This window comes from Hesperophylax consimilis, chromosome 30, assembly GCF_061612785.1.
Source record: "Hesperophylax consimilis isolate HC1 chromosome 30, BYU_Hcon_1.0, whole genome shotgun sequence".
Lineage (NCBI taxonomy): Eukaryota > Metazoa > Arthropoda > Insecta > Trichoptera > Limnephilidae > Hesperophylax > Hesperophylax consimilis.
The window spans coordinates 12,697,348-12,725,341 of record NC_142865.1 but is presented as its reverse complement, the minus strand read 5'-3'; the positions used below and the strand labels follow the sequence as shown (position 1 = coordinate 12,725,341).

At 32.2% G+C, this 27,994-nt stretch overlaps 1 protein-coding gene across 1 annotated transcript in view; it reads left to right on the top strand.

Moving 5' to 3' along the window:
- The window catches only part of LOC149409659 (heterogeneous nuclear ribonucleoprotein L-like), a 121,455-nt gene extending 94,208 nt beyond the window's left edge, over positions 1-27,247 (top strand). The window contains exons 5-12 of the mRNA XM_089649639.1: positions 13,172-13,216; positions 17,790-17,887; positions 19,288-19,449; positions 20,117-20,238; positions 20,413-20,563; positions 21,845-21,963; positions 22,316-22,404; positions 23,460-27,247. Coding sequence (XP_089505765.1) covers positions 13,172-13,216; positions 17,790-17,887; positions 19,288-19,449; positions 20,117-20,238; positions 20,413-20,563; positions 21,845-21,963; positions 22,316-22,404; positions 23,460-23,641 — 968 coding nt within the window. The 3' untranslated portion in view covers positions 23,642-27,247. The remainder of the gene's footprint in view (positions 1-13,171; positions 13,217-17,789; positions 17,888-19,287; positions 19,450-20,116; positions 20,239-20,412; positions 20,564-21,844; positions 21,964-22,315; positions 22,405-23,459) is intronic.
- The last annotated feature ends 747 nt before the right edge of the window (positions 27,248-27,994 follow it).

The following is a 27,994-nucleotide window of genomic DNA, read 5'->3' as shown; positions in this document are numbered from 1 at the left end:
CTAACATATTTTGTATAAATATGAATAACAAAGAGAAGAAATACAATAAAATAAAATATCCAATTAAACATAAGATTAACTGCTGCTTGGATAGCATTCTAATTTAAAAGTACTAGGTAGGTACATATGAGGCGTGTTGAAACAAAGACAGCAATCTCCACCATTGGTGTAAAATGAGTTAGATATGGCGATGGATAGAGAATCAAAAATACTATCGACTGCTGCAAAGGTTTCGGAGCATAAACGACAATATTCCATACATTTTTGAATTTTAATATTTAGTTCCACAACAAACATGGCGATTTCCTTCAGGTTACGGAACAAAAACAGCAGTTTTTGTTTGAGCCAATCAGAGACCCAGAAATATGATATTTAAAACCGCCACCCCATACAAAGTGTGAACAGCTGGTGTGATACATAAGGTATTGGAAAAATACAAAAAAAAACATTTATTGCATTTTACTCAAAATGAAAAGAAGTGGAGATTGCTGTCTTTGTTTCAACACGCCTCATATATACACATAATGGATAAAGATTAGAAAATAAAGGTATCTTTTACATGGTTTATTTTTTGTTGGAGTTTTTGTTGTTGTTTTTGGTTTGTGTTTGATTTAATTTTTTGTGTAGTAAAAGTTCACTCTCCTTTCTACCTAATTGATGAAACCAATTAGTGGTCAATTTATGAAGAATAGCTGTGTTTTTAAAATTTATTTATTTAATTTTTTTTTAAACAATTAATAGTATAAATGTATTATTCTCCGGTTCTCAAAGTATATAATACGCATTTTCAGTCGGGATATTTTTATGGTTTTTAATCGTGGCTCGTAATGACATTAGTCATGCTTGGCGATCAGATCTGAATAGCAAGTTACTTCCCAACCTCCCTCTTTCTCATATCTTTCCCTTCGCACTTTCAGTTGCGCAATATGCCCTAGTTGGGGATGACATAGTCTGACAGACGATTTTCGGACAGTCGAGAGATTCTCGTGCGGTGTTCAAATAAAATAAAGTTTTATAACACATCTGACCTGATTATGGACACTGTAATAGTGTCTGAAACGTTGGCCAAAGAATGAGGTAGAGCAACACGGCATAATACCCCAAAAATAAATCAACATAATATTTTGGCGTGAAAATTTCAAATCAGAACCAAAATAAAATTTGTTTATAATAATTATAAGGTGTTTGTTCCGGAATGTGGGGGAGGTTTGTGCAATCTCATACATCCCATAAATGCATGCACAATAATACAACGTAAAATAATAATTATTACATAATTATTTCTTGTAAAATAATTGTTACCCTTTGTGCTATGCATGAAAAATCTTGTCTTAAACATTAGTTTACCAAAAAAATAATAATCAATATTTGACAAGTTCTAGTATTTCACCTAAAAATGTAGACAATTTGTCTCGACGCCATCTAGTGATTAGCACTTACAATGCCTTTCATAAAAAAATAAATTATTTTTTTATGAAAATTTAAAATAAAGTTCGTTGTTTTCAGGTGAAAAAATGTAACAAGCAGTAATTGTTGAATGAAAGTATATACTGAATTATTTCGCGGATAAGAGATAAGCCGCCATAGCTCAGTGGTCAGAGCTCTCGACCGGAAATCGAAGGAACACGGGTTCGAGTCCCGTTGGCGTCATGTATCTTTTATCAGGAGATTTTTCAATGTGGATGAGTGTTTCAGGCGGATAATTATTGCTTGTAAAATAAAATAATTTTTACTTTATTATATACACGTAGGACAAAAAATGCGTCAAGCAATTGTAATGCCTATTACCTACGATATAAGGTATACCAAGAATATACACATTTTTGGCTTTAAGCTTCCTCTTAAAACGTTAGATTGACGGGGCCAACAACTTTCTCCAGTGTACCGCGATGCTTGCGTCTGTACTCTACTCGGCCCTGATAACCTTCCTCTTATGAGGGCTGCATGACATGAACGTTACAAAAATGTACTCAGAACTTTCACTTAAGGCGATGCCATACGTATTAATGCAAAATCATGTGTTTTTGGTTTGAAAATTTGATCGCCTAGATATGTTTCAGATGCTTTAAATAAATACCGCGAGTATAATACATCTTGGCCTTTGAAATAATCGAGTATTTTTTAGATAAGTCTTTTTATAAGCCCAGAAAAAAAAATTATAATGCCTATGAAAACTGCTTTAAAGTTCAAAATTTCCTACTTACGAACCCATTTTCGGTTATGATTTTATTGTATAATGTGGCAAATTAAGTTATTTATAAAATGATCGGAAAACATTTAAATATTTATGCCTGAACATCCATAAAATAAAATAAAAGGCACTTTTTGGCCATGTTTTTTCTTGCTTAAATCAAAACAGGTGGATGGTGTTAAGCGGGAATTTAAGCCTTATCGCCATCTACGAGAGGTGTGTTATTGATAGCTGCTCGATTCAAAATATTACACGACGTAGTGCATCGCCTTAAGGATATTTATACGGAGACTTAGGTGGAGTATTATTATTTCGCTTTCACACAAAACTTAAATATGGATTTCAGACCAAAACACTCAACCAAACTGAATAATATATTTTTAAATCAAAACGAATAGCAAATATTCAGTACGGTTATGTGAGATGTCATTCACTTTCATAAGATCCCAAGACGTTGAGAGAAACAATCTCTTTTCACAAGAAAAACAAAGTCGACATCTGCATCTGTCTGTTTGTGCGCAAATACCCAACGGATTTTGATAGGGTTTTTACTATCATTTAGGAATTTTCTTCCGGATCATTTAGAAATTAGAGAAAAGTCGATGATTTGTAATCAATTTGTAACCATTTTTTTCGTGCGCTTAGATTGCTGACGCTGGCTACACCTTATGATTTACATCAAAATAATGTACAACGGAATTGTACATCTTAAAAAGACGTACACAAAACTACATTGGAATCTTCAATGTAGGTAATGCGGAAATTTCCTTTTAGAATTTGCCTAAACTAAAGTCTAGTTACGTTAAACACAAAGCAGTCAAGTTAAGAGAGATGTTTACAATAAGCCTGCAATACGAATGAGTTAGGGAAGTTCTTAATTGTAAAGTTCTTAGGCTGTACTCGTGCTGTGTCGAGGCCAAAACCGCATCTTTGTTTCATCCGGCTCGAAGGACCAATTTAGCAATGTGCATTCTAAACGGTAACCACTGTAGGTAAATATTTAAAATGTCGCAATTTAACTATATTTTTTATCAACATACCTCTTTTTTCTTTTTTGTGGGAATACCGCTTTAGAATTACAGTCGCCCGAAGCCAGTGAAACTAAGGCAACCCCAAATGGAGATATATTGTGAGTCTAAAGTGAGCGGGAATGATGAAGTTGCGGTTACCCCCCGGAACCTTTTGGAAGATTTGAAACGCGTTGAAATCAACTATACTAATTTAGTTTGTCTATGCGAAAACTGGTTCAATGAATTCAAATTTGCTTTAAAAAATGTAACTGATTGTGTGAAGATTCAGAGAAGTGATAAAGTAGGTATCTACCTATAATATTATATTTATAACAGAAAATTATTTTAATTGCATTTTCACAATTTCAACTGATTTGTTGAGAATTCAGACTGTCGGGATTTTCACTAGTACCAACGTAAATATCTTTGCATTTGTGTGAGTAAGATATGTCATATTTGTACACTCACAAATTTTGGTTACCCGTAATAGTATTTTTCATAATCAGTTCATAACTGATTTTCGCCAAGAAGTGGAAATACAATACCTTCAGTTAATTTGTTCTGCAGAATTTAGCTCCATTTTTTTAAAAAAACATTGGAACACTCCCCGTTAAACGCCGATTCTACGTGCATTTCACCTAACTATCAAATTATGACATGATAGTTGTATTGTTTTGCTGATCACAATTTGTTCAAATAAACGGACTAAGGGCCAGCTGTTTCACAGACTGTCGGGATTTTCACTAGTACCAACGTAAATATCTTTGCATTTGTGTGAGTAAGATATGTCATATTTGTACACTCACAAATTTTGGTTACCCTTAATAGTATTTTTCATAATCAGTTCATAACTGATTTTCGCCAAGAAGTGGAAATACAATACCTTCAGTTAATTTGTTCTGCAGAATTTAGCTCCATTTTTTTAAAAAAACATTGGAACACTCCCCGTTAAACGCCGATTCTACGTGCATTTCACCTAACTATCAAATTATGACATGATAGTTGTATTGTTTTGCTGATCACAATTTGTTCAAATAAACGGACTAAGGGCCAGCTGTTTCACAGAATTTGAACGATTCATCAAATTTCAAGGTTAATTGTCATTTCGTGAAAGTTCTGTTCAATTTAATATATTACAATATCATTGTTGGCCAGTTGTTTCACAGAACTTTACTTAGGATCGGCATTTAACGGTAACCTTTCAATTGTCAAAGCAAAATGATGCGAAGTGGCCATTTGATGACAATGTTACATTTGAATTTCTGCGCAATTACTGGACTTTAGTTTTAAGCTATCGATGTGACCGGGGTTCAAACAACAACTTTTATTTTCGTAGTTTTATACAATGTAGATAATAATTTAACTACTGTCATTCTTGCAACAGGTAGTTCTAAAACATAATGGCTAATTCGATATAAGTAGTGGGTATTATAGTGCCTATTAATATTTGGTTAAGAAGATTGCCCGTCATTCATTATTTTTCCATCGCCTCGTGACAGTTTAAAGTTGTCAAAAGTATTTTTTTCAGGGGTGTGAAAAGTAGAATGCTATATCGATTTTTATGCAAGTTTCAATTTTTGTACCTGACAATAGTGGGAAAAAATAGATCAGCACTAAATTACTATTTACATGAGTCGAAAAAATAGAGATTTTCTATAATTTTCACAAGAAAAATTATCGAGTACCTATCGTATAGATAAAGCATCTGCTGTAATGTGGGAATCAAAAAATGTTTTATGTTTTTACACGGAGAAAAATGAGTATTGCTAATTTAACAAAAAATATCTACAAATTATTGGTAATACGGCTAAAAAGGGGATTGCAGGCCGTCTCCTGATAAACTTTTAGCAAATTTCTAACATCGAAATACGCGTTCGTGCACCTGCATTTGCCGTGATAATATACAATAACGAAATGCGAATATCGAACATCGTTATTATTACTAAAAGTTTACTAGGAAACCTATCAATTCATTCGTTAAGGGCCTGCAATTCCGTTTTTAAACGGATTACTAATAATTCGAGGAGATTGTTAATAAATTAGAAATATTTTATAACAGTAATTTTTCTCCGTGTTATTAAACAATATATGTACCTACTATTGACTCTGAAACTGTTTACGAATTACATGTTCAGATGCACTTGTAATAGACTGTAAATACGAGACGAAACGAAATGATATTTGCTGGAATTGGGTGATGGAACGTGTAGGAAAGGAATAAGAAGAAAACTGGACACCACTGTGTCTCTGCGTAGAAGCACACAACAGAATCACAATATAGTGAGTTCCACCGCGATACTCGAGGTAATTATCGCCATAACGAAACGAATTAGTACTAAAAAACGATATTATATACTTCCAAAATGGTCAAATTCCTTCTTTTTAAAAATGATATTTATATACACGAACAACACCAACAACGTTCTTCCACGGTAGTCCGAATACTTTATTGTTTTCAGAACAACCGCACTCCAACTTGAATTGTTTCAAATTTCGAATCGTTTTCCTGCAAGGCGATGGTTGCGGAAAGATAAGAACTTGATCGAATGACATTCTGTTAGGAAACAAGCATATTCTAATTTCCAGAAGGGCAGCAGGGTTATCAACCGGGTATCACTGGGTGTTTCCTGGTTCCTTCTTCCCATCAAGGAGGAACATTGGCACAAATGAGTGTTTCTTCATCCTCTTTACAATTCATTTACTTCTGTCTTGGCATTGCACTGGGTCCCCAACTCTTTCACAATAAATTAGAAAAAGTAATAATAATAACAGTCTTTTTAGCTGTAAGGTATTCTACCGTTATTGGTGGCAACCCTGTCACAGGATTCTCGCATCGTTTGCAGCGCGCCGCGTCCCGTTGACAGGGCGTCGGGTGGGTGATTAATGGACGCCTTTCTCAATTTTTAAAAATCGTTTCTGGAAAAAAAATTCTATTTCTTAATTTGAAAATAAAAGTAGGAAAATGTAACGTGGAGGAGCCGGTACTTGCGGTCATTTTTGTACGAGTATTTTGAGTAGCGCACGTCTAGATACATTTAAATACTTTCCGTGGCCGGGATATCTCTCACTATTCGGTCCCGTATATGTTTTGAATATTGAAGTAACTGATATAAATTGAATAAGCATTTTTTAAAACAATTCAAAAGCAATGGGCAGGACACCTCGTTTATCATCAGACGGCCTCCGCGGATGAGCGGTTACGATCTTTGGCTACGAATCCGGAGGTCGCGGGTTCGAATCCCGTCCTGCTCAAGTAAATTATGTAAAATTTATTCATTCAAAATATTATACCTGTAGTATATTTTCGGCACGTTCCAGAGTGGTAGATACTTTCAGTATCGCCCTGGTGTAAAACCACCATTCAGAATCGAAATTTTGCTTGTTTGGCAACCAGATAGAAATAACCAAGTACTTCCCCACCTTCAACTCCCCTATCTCTTTTCCTCCCCACTACTTCCAACCTCCCAACATACCTCATTGGGGGATTTAATAGTGATTTAATTTTATTTAACGTTCGGGAGCAGTTGGGACTCTTGTGTGGTACTCACATTAAGGCGATGCCATACGTAGTAATTCAACATCATGTATTTTTGGTTTGAAAATTTGGTCGCCTAAAAATGTTTCAGATGCTTTAATTAAATACTGCAAGTAGAATACATCTTGGCCTTTGAAATAATCGACTATTTTTTAGATAAGTCTTTTTATAAGCTTAGAAAAAAATAATGTATACGTCCTATGAAAACTGCTTTAAAGTTCAAAATCTCCTACTTACGAACCCATTTTCGGTTATGATTTTATTGTATAATGTAGCAAATTAAGTTATTTATAAAATGATCGAAAAAAAATTCAATATTTATGCCTGAACATCCACAAAATAAAATAAAAGGCACTTTTTGGCCATGTTTTTTTCTTGCATAAATCAAAACAGGCTGATGGTGTTAAGCGGGAATTTAAACCTTATCGCCATCTACGTAAGGGTTGTTATTGATAGCGGCTCAATTTAAAATATTACACGACGTAGTGCATCGCCTTAACAACAACAAAAAAAGTGTTTATTGTTTTTGTGTTTAATTCGTAGAACTCCATTAAAATATTTTTTAAATTAAAAAAAAGAAAGTGACCCACAGAATGCAGACCGTAGCAATTCACATTTGAAAATATTCTATTTTCCATATTAATTCTCTTTTATTAATGTGAACATCGCACAAGAGTCCCAACTGCTCCCGACTGTCCGGACACAGTGGGAGTATGGCATCCCCAATTGGGGTATGTTGTGATGGTTGTGTCGAGAGGGGGGTATGCTGAAGGGAGTGGGGAGGGGAAAGAGATGTGAAGTGGAAAATTATTTAGTAAATACTGGTTCTTCAGATCTGGCCACTAAACACGGCTAAAGCCGATTCAAGCAACCTTTTTTTAAATTTTATTTCAAAGTGTACAAAGCGACAACCGAAGGTTCAAGAATAGGGTAGGAATATGTTTTTAATATATAATTTATACTTCTTCAATAAGATATTTTTCTGTTCATTTTTTTTACTTCTCTAAATAGTATAAAATAAAGTGGCCATACTTTTCTATCTGTTTGTGCGCTTAGTTCTTCTAAACTACGCAACGAATTTTGATAGGTTTTTTACTATTTAGAGAATTTCTTCTGGAAGGTTTATATATATAATCCATGCATATTTATTTAAGGAGAAAACACAGATACAGACAGTAATTAAAAGATAATTTTGTAAAACAATAACTTGAGAATTCGCCTGCATCCTAACTATGTCTCACAGATTGACTGGTAGATAACAATTTTAAATATTTTTTTACATGTAAATAAGGAAAAGTACAAAAGAAAATTATTTTGAAAATAGATAATGCTCAGTGTCAAATAAAAATGTACAAATATTTTTTATACAAGTTTAGAGATAAATCTTTAAAAAGTACTTAAAGAGTATAGTGAATGAAGTACCTAAGTACACATTTTCTTCTTTTTTTTATAGGAAAAAAGACTTCAATTTCCTACCAAAAGTACTATATGTATAAAAAAATATGTCGGAATCCTTCATGTTTTGGTTTTTATTATACAATTCGCATATTCTTCTGATTGGATCACTGACACCAGCATTTGTGCGCGTCCGGCTAATATGGAATAAGTCGTTAAGCCTCGTCGTTCTGGGTGGTATTTTAAAGAAAGTAGAGAAATTAATATTATCTTTGTTGAAAGTAGAGAAAGGTCGATGTTTTGTAATCAAGTCGTAAAACAAATATTTTTCGAGGCTTATCTTGTTAACCTTAAGAGATACCTCAAAATAATGTACAACGGACTTGTATATCTTAAAAAGGTATACTGAAAAGTCTGCGGTGGTTTATGTCATATCCTAAGGATACCTTAGCAACGCCAGGTACACGTCAGCTAGTTATATAAAAGGTATACTGAAAAGTCTGCGGTGGTATATGTCATATCCTAAGGATACCTTAGCAACGCCGGGTACACGTCAGCTAGTTATATAAAAGGTATACTGAAAAGTCTGCGGTGGTATATGTCATATCCTAAGGATACCTTAGCAACGCCGGGTACACGTCAGCTAGTTATATAAAAGGTATACTGAAAAGTCTGCGGTGGTATATGTCATATCCTAAGGATACCTTAGCAACGCCGGGTACACGTCAGCTAGTTATATAAAAACGCATGGTTTGGAGTCGTCTTCTATCTGCATATTTCTTTCATCATTTAAAATATGAATGAAACATTTTCAAAATTCTTGTAATAATATTTGTACATTAGACTGTTTTCCCTCATTACTGCTGTTCTTTCCAGATTTCTGAAAGATCGTCTGTTCTATTACCTATTAATCTTTTTTTTTCTATCTTTCAATGTTAAAATGTTATTAATATGTCTATTGTTTTGACATGGCGAGATGGACACGCCGTCTGTGAGAATAAAATATTATTTTTTTTAAATCGTTGGAACTAAATCTTGCCAGAATTCTTAGTTTAACTAGGTAATATTATTTTCATTATTCAATCAATAATACTATGTTAGACGGTTATTGTATTAAATTTCAGACAGAAAATAAGATAAATTTATTTTGGAACTATCGAACGTTACTCAATCATCTATAGGTAATCTTTGTTTTCTTTCGATTTCGCAAATACGTGACCAGATAAAAAAATGTTTGATTTACTTGATCGTGCCATGTGTTATTGGGTGTGGCGGATAACACATTTCCGTCCTGGCACGCTCTCCTCGCTTCATTCACTTTCATATATTGTTTCGTTCTTACTGTTCTCTTGTTCCGGCTTTCTTCAAGGTTCCCACTTTGGTCCAGTCTTATTTTCTATTATGACAATTAATATAATTTAAACGCAATGTGTGCAGTTGAATAATATATGAAAGGAAAAGCCCTCAAAATGTTTCAATAAACTGGCGAACTGTCAATTTACTTTGAAATCATATTCAATAATATATTGCAGGTAACCTTTTGACTCTGAGAACTGGACCTTTGTTTAAATTATTTAAGTTATAACGTTCATTTTGGTCCAGTATTATTTTATATTATGACGATTGATATTATTTAAAGTAAATCAATAAACCAAAGTACATAAGGCTATGTATGCAGTTAAATAATACATGAAAAGAAAAACACTGAAAATGTATCAATAAAGTTGGCTAAGTGTTCCTTTGAAATCATATTAAATCATTTATTATAGGTAACCTTTAGCTCTCAGAACATTTACATATTTAGCTTACAATATAGAGATTCGTTTAGAAATTAAAGTAAAACTATGAAAAATAGTGATGATTTTAAAAGGTTTCATTCTTACTTTGTCTCTTTTTCGACTTTGACATGACAATATTTGATTCATTTGGTGGTGTCATTTATTCCTGGGGTATCCCTTACTTCTTCTTGCTTTCACTTGCACGTTGCAATACTGAATACACTTATTTCACCGCACATCTACTGTATGTGTCAATTTATCTAAGTGCCCCTTTCGTAATCGTCATCATTACACTCATTTTTGCTTTGCTTTCTTTTAGAATTTACTCCTACGAGCTATAGCGCAAATATCAAACCATTTTGAAATCAAAACTTTAAATATGTTTTACTATTTAGTAATTATGGCTACAGTTTGTAAGGTGACGTCGGAATTCCGTATATTATTTTACGCATTTGTAACAACATTATTTATATAAAATACTAGCGAAAAATCACGGATAGCGTGGATCAGTCGCAATGTAAAAATAATGTTTTTAAAAAATATTACATTATACCAAGAAATTTGAACAAAAAAATACCTATCAATACATTTAAAATATAGAATGAAAATAATTTTCTGATAATTAAAAAAAAACTGTATTTTAATCCAGATATCCAGGTAATGTATCGCGTTTCTGAATTCTTCGCACGTTGAGTTCTAATTATAAAAATCACAATTTAAATAATTTTCTGTTAAAATATTATATGTGATCGCTTGTCTGAATTCTTCACTGGAGCAGTTCGTATTTTGAAAATAACACTTAAATTCAAAGCATATTTAAGTTAATTGAATTTCACGCAGGACTAACGCAGGTTTGATTAATTATCATATTTGAGAAATCGCAAAACAGTTGATCGCCCTCTAAAAAACTCTTTTATTGGAATTTTATTAGTAATAAATTGCAAATTTAAAAGTATGTTTGCCTTTATAATTTTGACTAGAGAATGAGTTTGCACGGAATTCTTCGATTTAAACATTTACTCCATAAATATTATGTGGATTTTTACGGTTTCATTTAACGTCTTTTTAACGAGATTGGCTAATTTCGAAAACACAAAAGTAATAAAAAAATAATGTCACGAAATAACTAGCGACTGATAGTAATTTCGTGCTATGGGGCGCCATCTCTGGGTGGTTTGACCAACGAAATGTAATACACTAGATGTGCCCTTGCTTAAAACCCTGCATTCCGAATTTCTACAGAAATATAACATCATTTCCTTACACACGTTATGTTTTTAAGCTCTTCAAAAAATATATGTTATCTTTAATCATTTGCTGAAATTTAAAAGTAATTAAAAGTGTCAGATTCCTTCGATATGCAAAAAATTGCAAAAGTATGCCCCGAAAATTATAAAAAAACACATCTGGTTCCGTTATTTAACATATTATAGGGATGAAAAAAATTACAGTGTTTCTTTAAATGCTACGACATTTTTGCTCCATTTCAAATAAGTTCACTTCATTAAATATTTACCCTTACGCCTTTAAATTACAATAGTTTTTTTTTTAATATTATCTCTAACATTCGTATTTGCATATTTCCCTTTCAAACCACAAACTTTCTTCTTTTTTCTGAACGTTTACCACGTAGGCTAGGCTTATTAGAAATGCAATCTAGTTGGGCCCACAGTTATTGATCTGAGAACTTGATGTTGTGTTTATTTGACCAAGTGGTACCGTTGGTTATCTCAATTAAGGGGTATGTTGTGAGGTTGAAGGAATATGGGACGAGTAAGATAGGACGGGTAAGAGATGAGTAGGATGAAGGATGGGAGTTTGTATGTGTATGGTAACAAAACTTTCATTGCATTTCTTTTTATCTTGCAACATTAATTATTATTGGACTTTCGAAAATCATGACACAACATTTTTTTCTCCATTTTTTTTAACACAGAAGAGTAAAGAGATTAAAGTAAATAAATAAAAAACAACTATTTTTTATTGAAATAACCAATCTTGTCTTACCTATTTCATTGGTTGGAAGCTATTACTATACTCGCGTGCCGCACGCCACAAAGGTCAAAATGCCTCGGCAGTCGATATTGATGCGACCGTCCTGTCTGTGCTATTTACAGCTTACCTATTAAAGGATTCTGAACTTTAACAATGTTCTTGGTTTGCCTTTGATTTTCTGTATCTCAGGAACGATATAATAAATAATGATTTATAAGTATTAATTTTACCATCATAAATAAAAAGATTTCACTCTTGATCAGCGAGTTTCTCCCTGACTGATGGTTCCCCGGGCAGGCTCTACTATAATACCCTTTAAAAAGATTTAGCAAATTGTCTGTTAATAAGATGTTGTTTCAGCAAACAATTATTTTTGGACTTCCTCAAGGTTCCTACTTTGTTCCACCCTTATTTTCTTTTATGACAATAAAATAAACATTATTCAAGTAAATCAATCTATGTTTATATTTAAGGTGTAACAATAAAAGGGCGAAATGTCAATTTCCTTCGTCAATCTTTTTAAATACTGTACGTATATTATATAGGCAACCTTTAGATTCCTAAAACTGGACTCTGGTTTACATTTAGGTCAAATTATATCGATTCGTTTTGAAATTAAAGTACGATTGTGAAAAAGAGTGATGATTTGAAAAGGATTTCCGTACCATTTATTGAGGTATGACGGTATGTTACATGTTACACGCTTTTGTATTGAAATTTAACTTTCGCATTCGTTGACTTTCGTGTATTCTATCAACTCGTATCATTATTACTATAAGAAGGCTATAGTTTATATTGAATTTTCTTTCATTATTGATTCATTTGAATTTGTAAAAAGCTAGGTTAACTATTTTTTGAAAAAGCTAGGTTTTAAGCAACACTGTACATGTGTATTTTTATTTCATAACTTATTTATGTTACATTACCTATTTTTTGCCAAAGCATGTCTTTTTACCCAACCCTAGAAAGCACCATAAGTAGTAGGTAATTTTGCACGTTTTTGTTTGGTAAACAATAGCAATCTATTACTAAGCTGAAGTTCAAACAACAAAATCTGAAAAATCTCTCTTTTTTAAGGGATAGACACCATAATAGAGAAAATCCAATCATTTATCTTTTTCCCTTTTTTGATAATTATTTTATGTCCCCCATTTTTTTAATGATTTTTATTTTTGTGTCATCAACACTGATACTTGTGTTGTGTTGTGTTTCTCCCACGGTTTTGCTACATGTGTTCTGTTTTGTTTTTCCCCTCCACTCGCTATAGGCGACGATGAAAGGCGCCGCCCACCAGAGAGGAGCTACTTCAGAGGTATTGTGACACCGCCCTTACAATCTTGTTGTCTCCCGACTGCACTTACAAATCAGCTTTCACGATTGCCCATTGATTTTGTGACACAATCCTAACAAATCAGTTTCCCCTACTAACAATTTTTTTTACTAGTTTCATCTGTATTTTTGTGACACTCACCTTAAAATCCTGGCCTGGTTTAGTGACACTCCTAAAAGTTCCATATAGACGATTCCCTGGTTCTGGTTCTACAACGCAATCCTAACACTTCCATTTACACGATAGGCTGGTTCTGTGACTCAATCCTAACAAATCAGTTTTCCCGACTGACACAAATATTCACTAGTTCCATCTGTATTGTTTGTGACACCCATCTTACAAACCCGACCTGATTTAGTTAGAATCATAAGAATTCCATTTACACGATTGCCTGGATTAGTGATACAATCCTATCAATAATTGTTGGGATTAACAATTATTGTTTACACGGTTCCCTGATTTTGTGATACAATCATGTGATATAAGAATTATTCTTACAAGCATGTTCTAACTTTCTTTCTACTATTCGTTTTAAGACACCACCATGCATTTGGTGGATAATGCTTGCATGAAATCATCACATCTTTTTAATTTGTCTCTTCAAAAATTCATTCTAATTTCCTTTTGTGAAATTGTTCAAATCCTTTCCATCCTATTTTTTTTTTAATTTTGACACTTTTACAATTTGTGCAGCTGTTATTATAATCCTTAAATTATTATTTTTAGTTGTTATTGGGATGGGTTGATTTATTTGTCTCACATTGGTAATGTATATTATTTCTATTATGATAAACTTGTAATATATGTTGCACATTGGTTGCGGTTAGGTTAACCTATATTATAAAGTTATGTAAAATTTTTGTTGGTGTTGGTAATGACGTTTAAAGAAAATAATCACATATTTGCACACATAATATTAAAGGCCAGTTGTTTCAAAGAATTTAAAAAATTCATTGAATTTCAAAGTAAATTTTCTAGTTCTGTTATTATTAGATTATGGGCCAGTTATTTCACAGAACTAAAATAATAACAAAACTTGAATAGAACTTATAAAGAAGTTATCTTTGAAATTTTGATGAATTGTTTAAATTTGTGAAACAATTGGCCCTAAGTTATTTATTATATTTAATTGTTTTCATATTTTTACTTGTGAAAAAGGCCCCGACAATTAAGATTATTTTTACCAAAAATTCAGAAGTTTCACGTTATAAGTTATGAAATGTTTAAAAGTATTAAAAAAATAAATATATAAATACATATTTTTCGTAAAACATTTTTATTGCATGCTCATTCTTCAATTGCTTTTAATATTCTGTTCAAATTTATTTATGTTGGTTTACTGTTTTTTTTCACATTTATTATTTTGTCTGCTTCTTCTAATTTAATATAATATTTTATGTTGAATATCATTCTTTAATAATCATCTTCTAACTTCGTGACCGTAAAGTGCATATATTTCTGATCGACAATTTTGTTCAAATGATTTTATGTAAAATCATCTTTTTTTTTCAAATTGAATCGTTTTGAATATTTTTGTTTATTTTCTTCGCCCAATAAACGTGGTGGATTGTTTTTCGAATTTGAAACAGAGGGCGGAGAGAACGAGACGGCAGATCAGACCGGCGAAGACTCGGCAAGAAGAGACGGTGAGTGTGAAAGAGACGGCAGTATACTACCAAATTCTAATACTAAAAGGCTCGCAAAAGAGTGACATCTGTGAACGAAATCTGCAATGACAAATCCAATTTTTAAGTTGTGACTATAATCTATAATATATTTGCTATATTCCTGCGTGATGTTTATTTGTGGTTATACTATATTGACATGCATCTTTTTTGGACGAGAATACTGAAAATATTGATAACAATGAATGAAAATAATTATTTTAAAGCTGTGTCGTAAATTTGCGATTAACCTTAATTTTTAATTTAAGTAATTTCTTATTTTTTCCTTTAAAATTTTTATTTTATATAATATTCCTGTTCTGTTTTATGGAGAAGTCATTTCATCTTGGATAAGATGAAATGACTTCTGAACATTAAAAAATATATATCTACAAAAAATCAATACGTCCCAACACAAATATTTATATTTAAATCCACAAAAAAATATGATATAGATTTAAACAAAAGAACACTATTAAAGAAATATTTACAACTATATCAATGCATTCAATATATCTAATATCATATTTATACAACTTACAACACTTACAAATATCAGTTGGATAATTGGATAAAAAGATACAACGAAAAGAAATGTAACACTTAAAGAATAAACAGTTTTATATACGATAAAGCGAAAATCATAAAGAGCGTACCTACAAGAAAATACAATATGTCAAAATACACCACAAAATGGATACATTTAAAATAATGTCACAATTACAAGATATGTAACACTTGAAGGATGATATAAACTATTCTGGCTATGATAAAGCACATCTCTAAAAACATACACAGCAGATATGATAAATTATATATTTCAAATATATCACAAAATGTGTACAGTCTAAACGATGTCACAATCACAAGAAATGTTAAACTTGAAGAATATTTTAACTTGTTTACATGTTACAAGGAGTAATTTCCGAGCTCACCTACAAGTAGTAATAAATACAATAAGATCAAATATCCTACAAAAAATATTAAACTTACCGACGAAACAAAGTCACGAAGAACATTATAAACTAATCTGCAAACAACAAATCAGACAAAATCTGAGCTGCACATCTACAAGAAAATACAATATGGTATATTTTACAAATTTAAACAAAGTCACATTGGGAGAAATGTTATACTCGAAGAATATTATGTTAGACTACCTTGCAGATCACACCTATCTACCAACATTCCAAATTATTTTCATACAAAGTATTTAAAATATCCAACAAAACCGGTGCTGTTAAAACATTGTTACAATATCATCACAATAATGAGCGTTTTACACAATGCTTTATGCCGATCCCCACGTGGAAACTATGTCGGGACTCATATGAAAAATCTTTGCTTTACATGATCATTATTTTCATACTTACCATTTCAAACAGGTAGTTGATAAAAGGAGAAATGATATTTTGGGACGGTACTAACTCATCAAACATGGCAACACCTTAAACATAACCATCACATAATTCTGTCATTTGCCTATGTTTCCATTAACATCAATCTATAAAAATACACACGAAATTCACAATACTGAACAGTAATATCACAATCACAATCGGTGATAAACACATATTATAGTATTTTTAGCAACACTTTCAAAATAAAATAAAATAAATATGCAGAATTTCCAAATAATATAGTAATGTAAAACAATGACAGACGACAGATGTCCGCCATCTTAAACTGTACCAAAATAGAATACGACCTTTTTTCATCCCGAATCCATATGGAAACTGGACGAATAAATAAATCGTGTAAAACGTTCGTAGTATAGTATTTATTTTTAATCTCATCTGCCTGCGATACAAATCAAAACGAGGTTTAATGCACACAATCAAGAAAATACAAAATGATTTAAAGATACTTACATAAATATTTCAAAAAAACGTACATTTGTTACAATTACAAAATATAATATATTATTTTGATGTTAATCTTTTATCACAAAATTATGTATTTTGCTTTCATATTTTTTAATAACATTGATTTAAATGCAAAGCATAACTATATTGTGAAATAATATTGATGGTGGTTGTTACTAACAATTGAATGGATTTTTGGTTTGTTTTGGTTTGCTGCTTTTCATGTATCAAAAACGCTGAAATGTTTCTCATAAAGGTACAGGTAAGATTTTTTTATGGGCTTACTAACAAAATAAGTAATGTATGTTTTGGTATGAATAATTGGCACAGTAAAAAATATCTGTAAACCTTACTTATACAGGGTGACTCAAGGACTTAAATTACTTTAATCAGTGATTCCTGACATTCTTTATAGTAAACAATACAAACGAAATTTTGATCTCCGGTGACATTTTTAATGTTTTTTTACTTACACAAAATCAGTAAATCTACATTTTTAATGTAGATTTACTGATTTTAAAATATTTTTAGTTGAAAAAAAATATAATGTCGCCGGAAGGCAAAAGTTTATTTTCATTTTTTACTTCAAATAATGTCAGGAATCACTGGTTAAAGTCAGTGCAAAGTAAGTCCATTACGTCCCTTATCACCCTGTACAGATGTACCTACCTAATACTAATAAAATAAATCCTCTCCAATTATTCAAACACGTATTTTAAAATATATGTTTATTAATTATTGAATTTAAAAATTAATTCGTTTTCTTGGTTCAAGTTATAAATCATTTTTAACCCGCCCATGATTATTATATTCTGTATCTAACCTGTTAAACTCTATGCCAGTTGAGCATAATACATATTTTTCCCATCATTGAACCTCTTAGCATCCGCGTGCCAGTTGGGCACAATTTATTTAACTTCGCCTTTTATTTAACCCCCTACCAACCGCGTGCCACTGCGTGCCCCTTGCGTGCCAATGGCGTGCCAAATGTTTTGTTCTTATTTCAAATTGCATTGTTTGTTGCAGATATGGAGTACGGAGGTGGCGGCGGCGGACAGGGCCTGATTAAGGACCCGAGGGGAGGGCACAGAGGCATGCCTCCCCACCATCAGGTGCCAATAGATGTATGAATACTTTTCTCTACTTTTGAAACAATAAATTATTACATTGGCCGACAGTATGATTTATTTTTACTGGTACCGAAAAAGTAACAATTAGTAAAAATTACATTTTTTCACAGCAGCTCTAGTTCTTGAGATACATCTATAAAAAATTTGCACTTAGAAAAATAAATTTGTGAAATGAAGATATTCTTATCTCATAAAGATGGTTATAGGAGATTTTCAAATATTGTCACATTATTCGTAACTCCGGAATGTGTGAATTTCTGAAAAAACTATATAAATCGGAATTTTAGAACAATATTTTTATTTTTAATTATTGAAGACAACATTAGCGATTCCTAAACGAAAATTTGATACAGAAAAATAAAAAAAGATACGGTAACATCTAGGACTCGAACCCAGGACCTTCGCCTTGCTGGGGCACCGAGTACCAACTGAGCTAATGGGACCCTATCTCCTTCAGTCATATTAAACTGTATCATACTTGGAATAAGAACTGTCAACATTGTCTTCATTTTCTCAGTGCACACTTTTATTGGCTGCTATCTTTATGTATGATCGCAAGATTCAACTCGAAGTAAATGCAATCTAGACAGTGTCTTAGATAAATATATCTTATTTTAATTTTAATGTGCGACATCAATTGACTAATATTGGCTAATATTGTCTTCAATAATTAAATATTAGAATTTGAGGTTTTACTCATTAAGTTATTACAAAAATAAAATATTTTTATGTTTGATCTTTATTTTTTTATGCGAGTACCGCACAAGAGTCCCAACAGTGAGACTATGGCATTTCTTATTGGGGCATGTTGTGATGTTGAAGATAGTGTGGAAGAGAAGGATATGGAGAAGAGGAAGGTGGGAAGTACCTGGCTATTTAGATCTGTTCACCAAACACAGCTAAAGTCATTTCAAGCATCGTTTCGATTTTGAATGGTGATCCTTCACCAAGGCGATACTGAAAGTATCTACCACCATGTAATATATGTCATTTTGAATAAATGAAATTTACTTGCGCACGCCGGGATTTGAACCCATTACCTCCGGATTCGTAGCCAAAGATCGAAAACATTCAATCTCAGAAGTCGCCAGATTGTTGCTTATATATTTCTTTATACTTCTAATATTCTTGTCAAGAAAATTCTAAACTTAAAAATCAACGTTTCCGTAAACTATCACGACAGTATGTATATTTACTAAAGTTACGCTACATGTATAATTAAATTTTTTAACAATATTATATTTAAATTAAAGTTAGGTTGCGTTAGGTTCACGTTTTATAAGTTCGCGAGTTTATCTAACTGATACAAAGTGGTTTTTTTTAGTGTCGCTTTTCTGCATATTTCACCGAATTTTTTAAATGTGTAAATTTGAAAAAATGTTTTGTTTTGTTAGGAGATGTTCCAAGGCGGACACCACCAGGGCGGCGGGGCTCCACCCCCACCACCTCCCCCGCACCACCACGGTTGCGTGATGATGGTCTACGGGCTGGACCCAGCCACGGCCAACACTGACCGCCTGTTCAACCTCGTGTGCCTGTACGGGAACGTGGCCAGGGTGAGTTTATTCTTGACACGGTGGCGATGAAAAGGTTAACTGTTAAAAAATCTATACTTTGTAACCAAGTTATATTATTTTTTGCCAATGTACACTCCTCTTCCATCCACAAGTAAATGCTTTTAATGAAAGTGTAGTAAAAATTAAAACAGTATGACTTGTAAATATTGCATATTTATTGTAAAAAATACAAATATTAAACAATAAAAAAATATATGTATACATATACACGGTGACCGGAAATTCGTAGTTCACGTGGTAAACTGGTGAATCTGCATCAAATTTGGAGTTGATTTTGTGGTATAAGTTTTTTATTTGAGTTTTTGAATAAATCGAATCCGAAATTGGAATTTTTTAGGTCAAATTTGAACAAAATCGTTCGCTAGGGGTGAATATCAGCCGTTCAATGTCTTTTAAAATGCATCGAAGCAAAGTAGACATGGTTCCAAAAGTATTTTTAACCCTTTAGTTGCTGAATATATATGGTATATTAACTTCACTTGAAATTATTTTGGGATGCTTTTGAGCAAAGGAAGTAGTGAACTTGTTGTAGGAGGGAGAAAACACTGAGGCCAGAAAATTAGTTCACAGCGGAGCTGTTGAACTCAAGAATGAGATATAGAAATGATTCATTTTCAACAATATTGAGTTTATATTTATTTCTCAGATCAAGTTCCTGAAGACAAAGGAGGGAACAGCAATGGTGCAGATGGGAGACGCTCTGTCCGTTGAGCGATGCGTTCAAAACCTGAACAATGTCACGGTCAATGAGCACACCATGACACTCGCGTGAGTACATACATTCAGAATCCCCCTGGTTATTGACTACCATTCTGTATTGAAACACTGTTCAGTTATAAATTCAATAAATAATAAATGTGTACCAATGTGGGAGCCTTGAGGCACGCCTGATAACAAATAATTTGTTAAGAATTTTGTTCTAATTTGTTATTGCATTTGCAGCTTCTCAAAGCAGACATTCCTGTCAGAGGTGATCAACCCTTACCCGCTGGCCGACAAGAGCCCCTCCTTCAAGGAGTACATGGGTAACAAGAACAATAGGTTCCTTACTCCTGCCTCCATACACAAGAATAGGATACAGCCCCCATCTAAGGTAAGATTTTTTGTCAGTGTTCTCTGCAACAGTTGCAAAGGCATTTTAGCAAAGTGCATTGAACATAACAATCAACATCACAACTAATACAATGGACAGCGTCTTAGTATTTATTTATGATATTTTTCTAATATTAATTTAAAGCCAAATTTATTTAAAAATCAATGCTGAATTGCCTTCAAATATCTCCAAAGAAGTGAAGCTAGCAGTTCACAATGGAGTGCTGATACTAACCTTGATGTAAGGTAGTGAAGGATGAAAGTAGACAGAATGCTGTAGAAATGCAACATGTGTGTAGTATAACCATACGACCTTGAAATACACATATGACCTTGTGAAAAATGTGAAGATTTGGAAAGAGTGCAAGGTTGATGTAAGTGCAATAAGAAGAGTGGAGAACGAATAAAGGAGTGTAAGGAGAATATTTGACCCAAATTATCCTGCAGAAGACAGAAACACAAAGGATTGAAGTAAAATAACAGTTAATTAACACAAACTAGATAAATCGTTTAGAGAACCTTGGTTCAAATAATGCCTGGAGTAAATTCATTGAGAATATATTACTCACGCCATCATGTTGAATACCAAATCAACAGAAAAAAGATTTTACATTAAAACCAACATCTTAAACCATGGGTAACTCAAAACGTTATAAATTGCATTAGAAAAAGAGACGAATTACACATAAAAGTTAAACTAAATTCTAGTGATATTTTTTACACTACGATATTACAAAACATACAGAAATATCTGCAAAAAATGTCATAAGTAATGTCAAAGAAAACTATTATTTAAAAACTCCGAAAAAAACATTAAAAACTACATAGAAAACAAATAAAATAGAACGGAATAACTTAAGTCCGCCTCAGCACGGTTCACCCTAGTGAGAACGACTAAGAAATACAATTTACTATACATATTTATATTCACTATAATATTTTGTATGTACAATGTAAATAGTCACTATAATAAAAAAAAATAAAAAAAATAAACTAAAAAAAAATGTAAATGGCAGAAGAAGTCGGGGGAGTTCGAGAAAGACATGGCACAATCAAGTGAATCGAATACTTGAGTCGGGCCATGTCAGTAGTCAAAATAATAGAATGTATTAAAGTGAATGAAGCAAGGAATCTGTGCCAAGACCGATTTGTTTAGCCGTTCATCTTCTCTGCCTACTCCTACGGGGAAATGGCTTGACGCTTAGTTAGTTAGAAAACAAAAGTGGACCAAAGTGGGAACCTTGAAGAATTACTGAAATTTCAAATTGTGTTTGTTTTCCAGATTATTCACTTCTTCAATACCCCTCCGGATGTGAGTGAAGAACAACTGAGACAGGTGTTTGCTGACTACAATGTGACCTCTCCCCTTCAGATTTCCAAGTTTCCGCTGAAGAGTGAAAGGTAACTTGTTTTATTTTTATGTGTTTACCGCACAACAGTTCAACTGTGTGGACGCACTGGGTCTATGGCACCACTATACTTGGAAGAGAAATGTTGTTGTTACTTGTGAGTTAAGTTAATTGTTTTCTTTCAAGTACATATTATTGTCTTTTGCTGGTCTTGGTTCTTGGTCCATTCTTTCTTGGAGCTCCAATTTTTCAATCTAATTCTTTTAACATCATCTCTCCATATCTACCATATTATCTACAGTGGATTTGCCTTGAGTTACCTTTTAATTTTTTTCTTATTCATTTCAATTACTGGTAACGTTCATACTTACTATTGTTGTTTATATTTGATTGAATATTTCCAGGTCGTCTTCAGGACTGATGGAGTTCTCCAGTATCTCCCAGGCAGTGATGGCCATCATGGCTTGCAACCACGCCACCATCATGCATCCAGGTTTATTATTTTGTGTATTTTTTGATAAATTAAAAAAAAGCATATTCAAGCTTCAAATTATCGATCAGACAAAACGCCTGCCTTTGGACTAACTAGGTAAATCAAGTGTTCTGGGACTCCAGTGCATATTGGGGAATCTGCTTGCCCAGTACAGAATGCCCAGTTTTCTGGAAGCCGTAATTCAGCCAGGAAATTTTGCCTGATAAACAGGTTAATTACGTCTTTTAGAGCTCCGGCCTCCAAATTCAGTTGTCGGACATGCTATACATTATACATCTATTTAGGGTCGGCAGTTGATCACTTTAAAGGAATCTTCTAGCCCTACATGGAACAGAGCTTTTTGGGAACTAGATTTGTTCAGGTTTCAACGGAGATCCGTAACCTTAGCCGGTCATGTTGGTTAATTAAGCGTTTTTGGGTTCCAGCTCTTAAGAGGCTTCCAAATTCAGTTTTAAAAATTGCTTGGGTTCAATGATATTTCATCAAAATGAAAATTCAACACACCTTTAAAAAGTGATGAAACAAAAACAAGGTTTTTTAAAGTTAACTATGTAACCTATTTAACATGGTTTTTGTTTCATCACTTTTTGTAGGTGTGTTGAATTGTCATTTTGATGACATACCCGGTCACCGTCTTTTGCATATGCCAAATTCTCATTAATGAGCATTTTGGTTTTAGTTTTTAATTTAATCATGTTTGTTCTACTAGCTCTCTCTGTGAGTTTTTGTACATATTGAATAGTAGCCTGGTTCATTCGGGTTTTGAATCTTTTATGATCACTTTGATTTGTCTCCTTTTCATTTTACTGGTGCTTTTCACTTCTGTCCTGTCAATAGTCTACTAGCTCCCTCATTGATTACATCCATATTGAACAGTTTGCTGGTTCGTTTGGGATTTGAATAATTTATTGTTATTTTGATTTGTCTTTTTTACTTGACTATGTTTGTCCTACTATAGCTCCTCAGTGAGTTTCTATTGAATAGTTTGCTGATTCGTTTGGGGTTTGAATTATTTCGGTTTGTTCCCTTTACTTGACCATTTTTGTCACTTGCAGGTGCCAAATTCCCCTTCCTCATGAAGCTGTGCTTCTCATCTGCGCGTTCCATCGGACTGCACGGGGGCAGGCGCTCCCCCCACGATCAGCAGTCCATCCTGGGTGGCAACAACAATAACAGCAGCAGCAACAACAGCGGCGGTAAGGAGGAGGGCACCCGCAAAAACGACCAGGACTTTTAATCGATTCGTCACTTTCCAGAGTCCGGCAGTTACGTTTCGTTGTTTGTTATGATTTGTGGGTCCCGGTATCTTTGTTGACTTGTGTATATAAGTCCTGCCTTCTTTGTCGACTTCATTTTTTGCATCTCTGTTGACTTGGATACAATAAATTCATTATATCTTAATCGACATGGATTTATAATTCTTTGTATCTTTGTCTACTTGGATTTATAATTCTTTGCATCTTTGTCGAGTTGGATTTATATTTCTTTGTATCTCTGTTGACTGGGATTTATAATTCTTTGTATCTCTGTTGACTTGGATTTATAATTCTTCGTGTCTTTATCGACAAGGATTTATTACTCGTATCTTTGTCGACTTGGATTTATAATTCTCTGTTTCTTTGTTGGCTGGTGTATCAAGCTCCAGTTAATAATTATTTACTTACAATTTACTACCGGTATTTTTGTCAACTATGTACTAGTTCCCATTTTATTTTGTTGACTTTTATGTACCGGTATCAGACTAACTTGGATCCTTGTAGACTAGGAATTTATTCATTATAAGTTCTTGTTTCTTTGTTGACTTTGAATATTTAAGTCCCGATAACTTTTAAGTCTAGGCGTCATAATCAAAGACTCCATTTCATTCCCTTATTATGTGAAGTTTCGCAATGTTGAATTTATTGTTGCAACTGATAACCATCATATCATTGAATCTATAGTGTTATTTTTTCCTCACGAGGGAACTCCTATTTACTTTTTATTATCAACCAATTATTGACTACAAAAAACGTTTTTTTTTTATTTACATTTTTAAATCAAGAGTTTTTTTTTGATTATCGGAAACAATGCGAAACTTTTGCATTTATTATAAAAAGATGACAATGTTTTTTTATTGCATCTGTTTTTTTGTATGGCAATAGTTAACAAATAGTTGCAATATCATACTTGTCCCAACAATGCATATTGCAATTCTCACAATAATTTTAACTTTAATCATATACCACCTTTGTTTTTTTTATGAATATCAGTATAAAATGTTGTCATCTTTTCAACATTCATTTTAGTGAAAATAGCGAACAATGATTTCACAAAATTATTTTTTATTAATTTGCTTGTGTTGATATTTTCCATATTGTAATCACAAATAAAACATAGAAGAAGTATAAATTGATTTAAATGTGTGCGTGTTGATTGCACATACTTCTTTGTATTAAAAAACCTAACTTATTTATTTTTGAATCAGTCAATTAAAATTTCACTTATCAAAGTGTTTTATTTCGTATTTCAACATTAAATTGAAAAAAAATTGCAGTTTGTCTTTGAACTTGAAATTAGTAGTAAAATGGTATCTATTATGTACATCATTTAAGCCTTGGCAGTTTTAATGTTGCCAACAATTTGACCGGCAATGTATTTTATTTTTAAAATATAAGATGGCTTGAAAATTTACGCAATTATTACGAGAAGAAAATAAAAAAAATTATAAATTATACAATTGACCAATTTTTTGACGGAAAATATCGGCGCACGCCGTTTCTGTTTTAAAAATTATAATTACCTACTATATTAACTACTTAAAAAAAGTATATAATATGTGTAAAAGAGGTTATTTAAGAAATTTCCCAGGTTCTTAATTGAATTTTGCGCCATTTGAAGGTCTCATGTTTTATTTATTTTAAAAATATCACTAATTATTATCATTTGTTTGAGAGATTCCTTAAAAATATGTTTTTACCCCTACAGTCAATGGTCATATTTCTTTTAATATACGGCTATCAGAAAAATTACTAGAAAATTGCATGAACTGAATGTTTGTATTCTAGTGTTAATTTTTCATTTTTTCATTTGCATTTTAGAAAATCGCAACCCTCGAAATGTTTTTTGTTTTTCATTTTTGAATGTTTGTTTTCAATAATTCCATATCACATTTTACAATTGTGTAAATCTTGTAAGTAACATTTCTTGAAAAGAACCAAAATATGTGATGGGGTGGAAAAGAACTAACACTTGTGTAAAAATAATGATTTTTAGTTGGGCGTAAGTTGTATGAAAAGATATAATTTAATATTTAAAACCCTTTTTATGGGCAGCTGGTAATCATTCTTATCAATTTAACCATTTATAAGAAAGCAGCATTATCACTTTTTTTAAATAGTGGTAAATATTTTTACCACACAACCTGTAAAAGAACAAAAAGCTAATATAATATAACTGCAAGGCAATGGGTTAAAAAATAGTAAACATCGTTAAGACTAATTTATTGACGATCAAAAGGTGGTAAAAATCATTAGCACTAATGATTTTAAATGCATGGTCTAAAATTATTTGCCTTTGGTGCATAATACGTTTTAAAAAAATGCTAAAACTTATTACCCTTGAAATATAAAAGTTTAAGAAGCGGTAAAATTATTTACCGCGCTAGGGATAAAGGTTTAAAAAGTGGTAAAATTATTTACCGCGCTAAGGGGTAAAGGGTTAAAATGTGGTAAAATTATTTACCCCTCGAACGAAAAGGTTCGAATTGGTGAAAGTAAATTGCCGTAAGCCTGAAAAGGGCCGATATGTTTTGGCACGTTGATTGGAACTAGTCTAGAAGTTAAGTAGTGAACATTTATTTGTGAGGAGAATTTGATTTTCCACTCGTAGTGAATAAATGTTTAGTCTAGTTTTTCCTTGATGTTCTTAGATTTTAATTAGCAAATTGTTTATTACAAAAGACAGGTTTTTAGTATGTTCTAGCTTAAGTTTAATTTTATTTTCATCTTTAATTATTAGTTATTATCACTTGATTAAGTTGTCAAACATTATTAACCACCCTTCACACTAGCAAAATTATTAAGAATTATAAGATCCAATCGAAGATCGAAGCTAAAATAAAAATAATTTAATGTGTTTCTGCTATCCTAACATAAATATAGTTTCTATCGATTTTCATGTTTTAATTTCTATTTTATATTCCATAAATAGGCACCTTATAATGAACTACTAGACAGCGAAAAGTTTTGATATTTCGTAAAATTTAATATAAATTTGAAATCAAAACCTAGAAATCAATAGACATAGACGGAATGGGGAGTGTATTTATGTTAAAAAAGCAGATTTATATTTTCGGTTTTTTCACAATTTTTAGTTTAGATCTTTGAATGAATCTCAGATTTTCTAATATTTCCTTTTGTAAGAAATTAATTCGCTAGTACGGTGGGCCGTTAATCAATTAATTTGGTTTATTTTTAATGCAGTTTTAAGACATGGGTGTTATTTTGTAACGCATGCTTGTTTACCATCTTTGTCAGCCATTCATAGCACAAGCCATCTAGGCTTAGTTAAAACTATACTTAAATTTTCATTTTCACCACTATTTAGTACATAGTATTTTTAAAGCTTCTTATGTAATTTTTTTCACTATTATTTTGCATGCCGAAATAAAGTTGTAGTAATTTGTTTTTATTTTTTTTGCATTATTAAATATTCCTTATTTTACTTTCAACCTTATTACAGGTTTATTATTAATTAGTTTTTTATTTTATTTTTTAAAATTTTTTGACTCTGATGTCAAAATTTATTGTTTATTATTTTCATTTGATTTTAGTTGTGTTCAATTTAATAAACTATGTTCCAATTATTTTTTATTTGTTTTATTTTTTATTTTTAAGGTGAAATCTTTCAAACTCTCTTAAAATGATACCAATTTAAGAATATGTTTTTATAAACTAGACGCTTTAATCTCCTGTTTTTGCCGGCGTATCCAAGAATAAGTTTTAAAAATCATTTCTCTGAATATAACTAGATGTTCAGGGAAAACTACTTATGATAGATTTATAAATCATGTCAATATTATATAAACACATTATCTGGTAAAACGGTACAATTTAAAAAAACATCATTTTGCACCAAACAAATAAGTTGTTTCGAAAATAGAATCAGCTGGCAGATGGCAAAAATTTTTTTTATTCGGCACACCAAGAGTTAAAGAGTAGGCAATGAGCGTAAGAACCTACTACATAATGTATTTCATTAATAATTTCGCAAAGCCCTTAGCCCCGCTGAATTCAGGCTGAAACTTTTAATCTAGGATGATTAAAAGCATCTATTTTAGAGAGATAAAGATTTCACCATTTACTAATTTAATATATCTCCTTTCTTATTTTGCACGTTAAATATTTAGGTAAAGCAACATGTCCAACGCAAGGTTACGTCCATTTTTTTCGTGATTAGTCAACTTTCTGATATGTCTATTTTTAAAACATTATGACTTTGTTCTATGTACTCATTTATTTGGAAACAGGTTAGTTTCACCCTGTTACGGGCATCTTCAGACTGGTAAAGATGCAATAGTGTGGTAGATAGTGTCAGTATCGCCCTGGTGAAA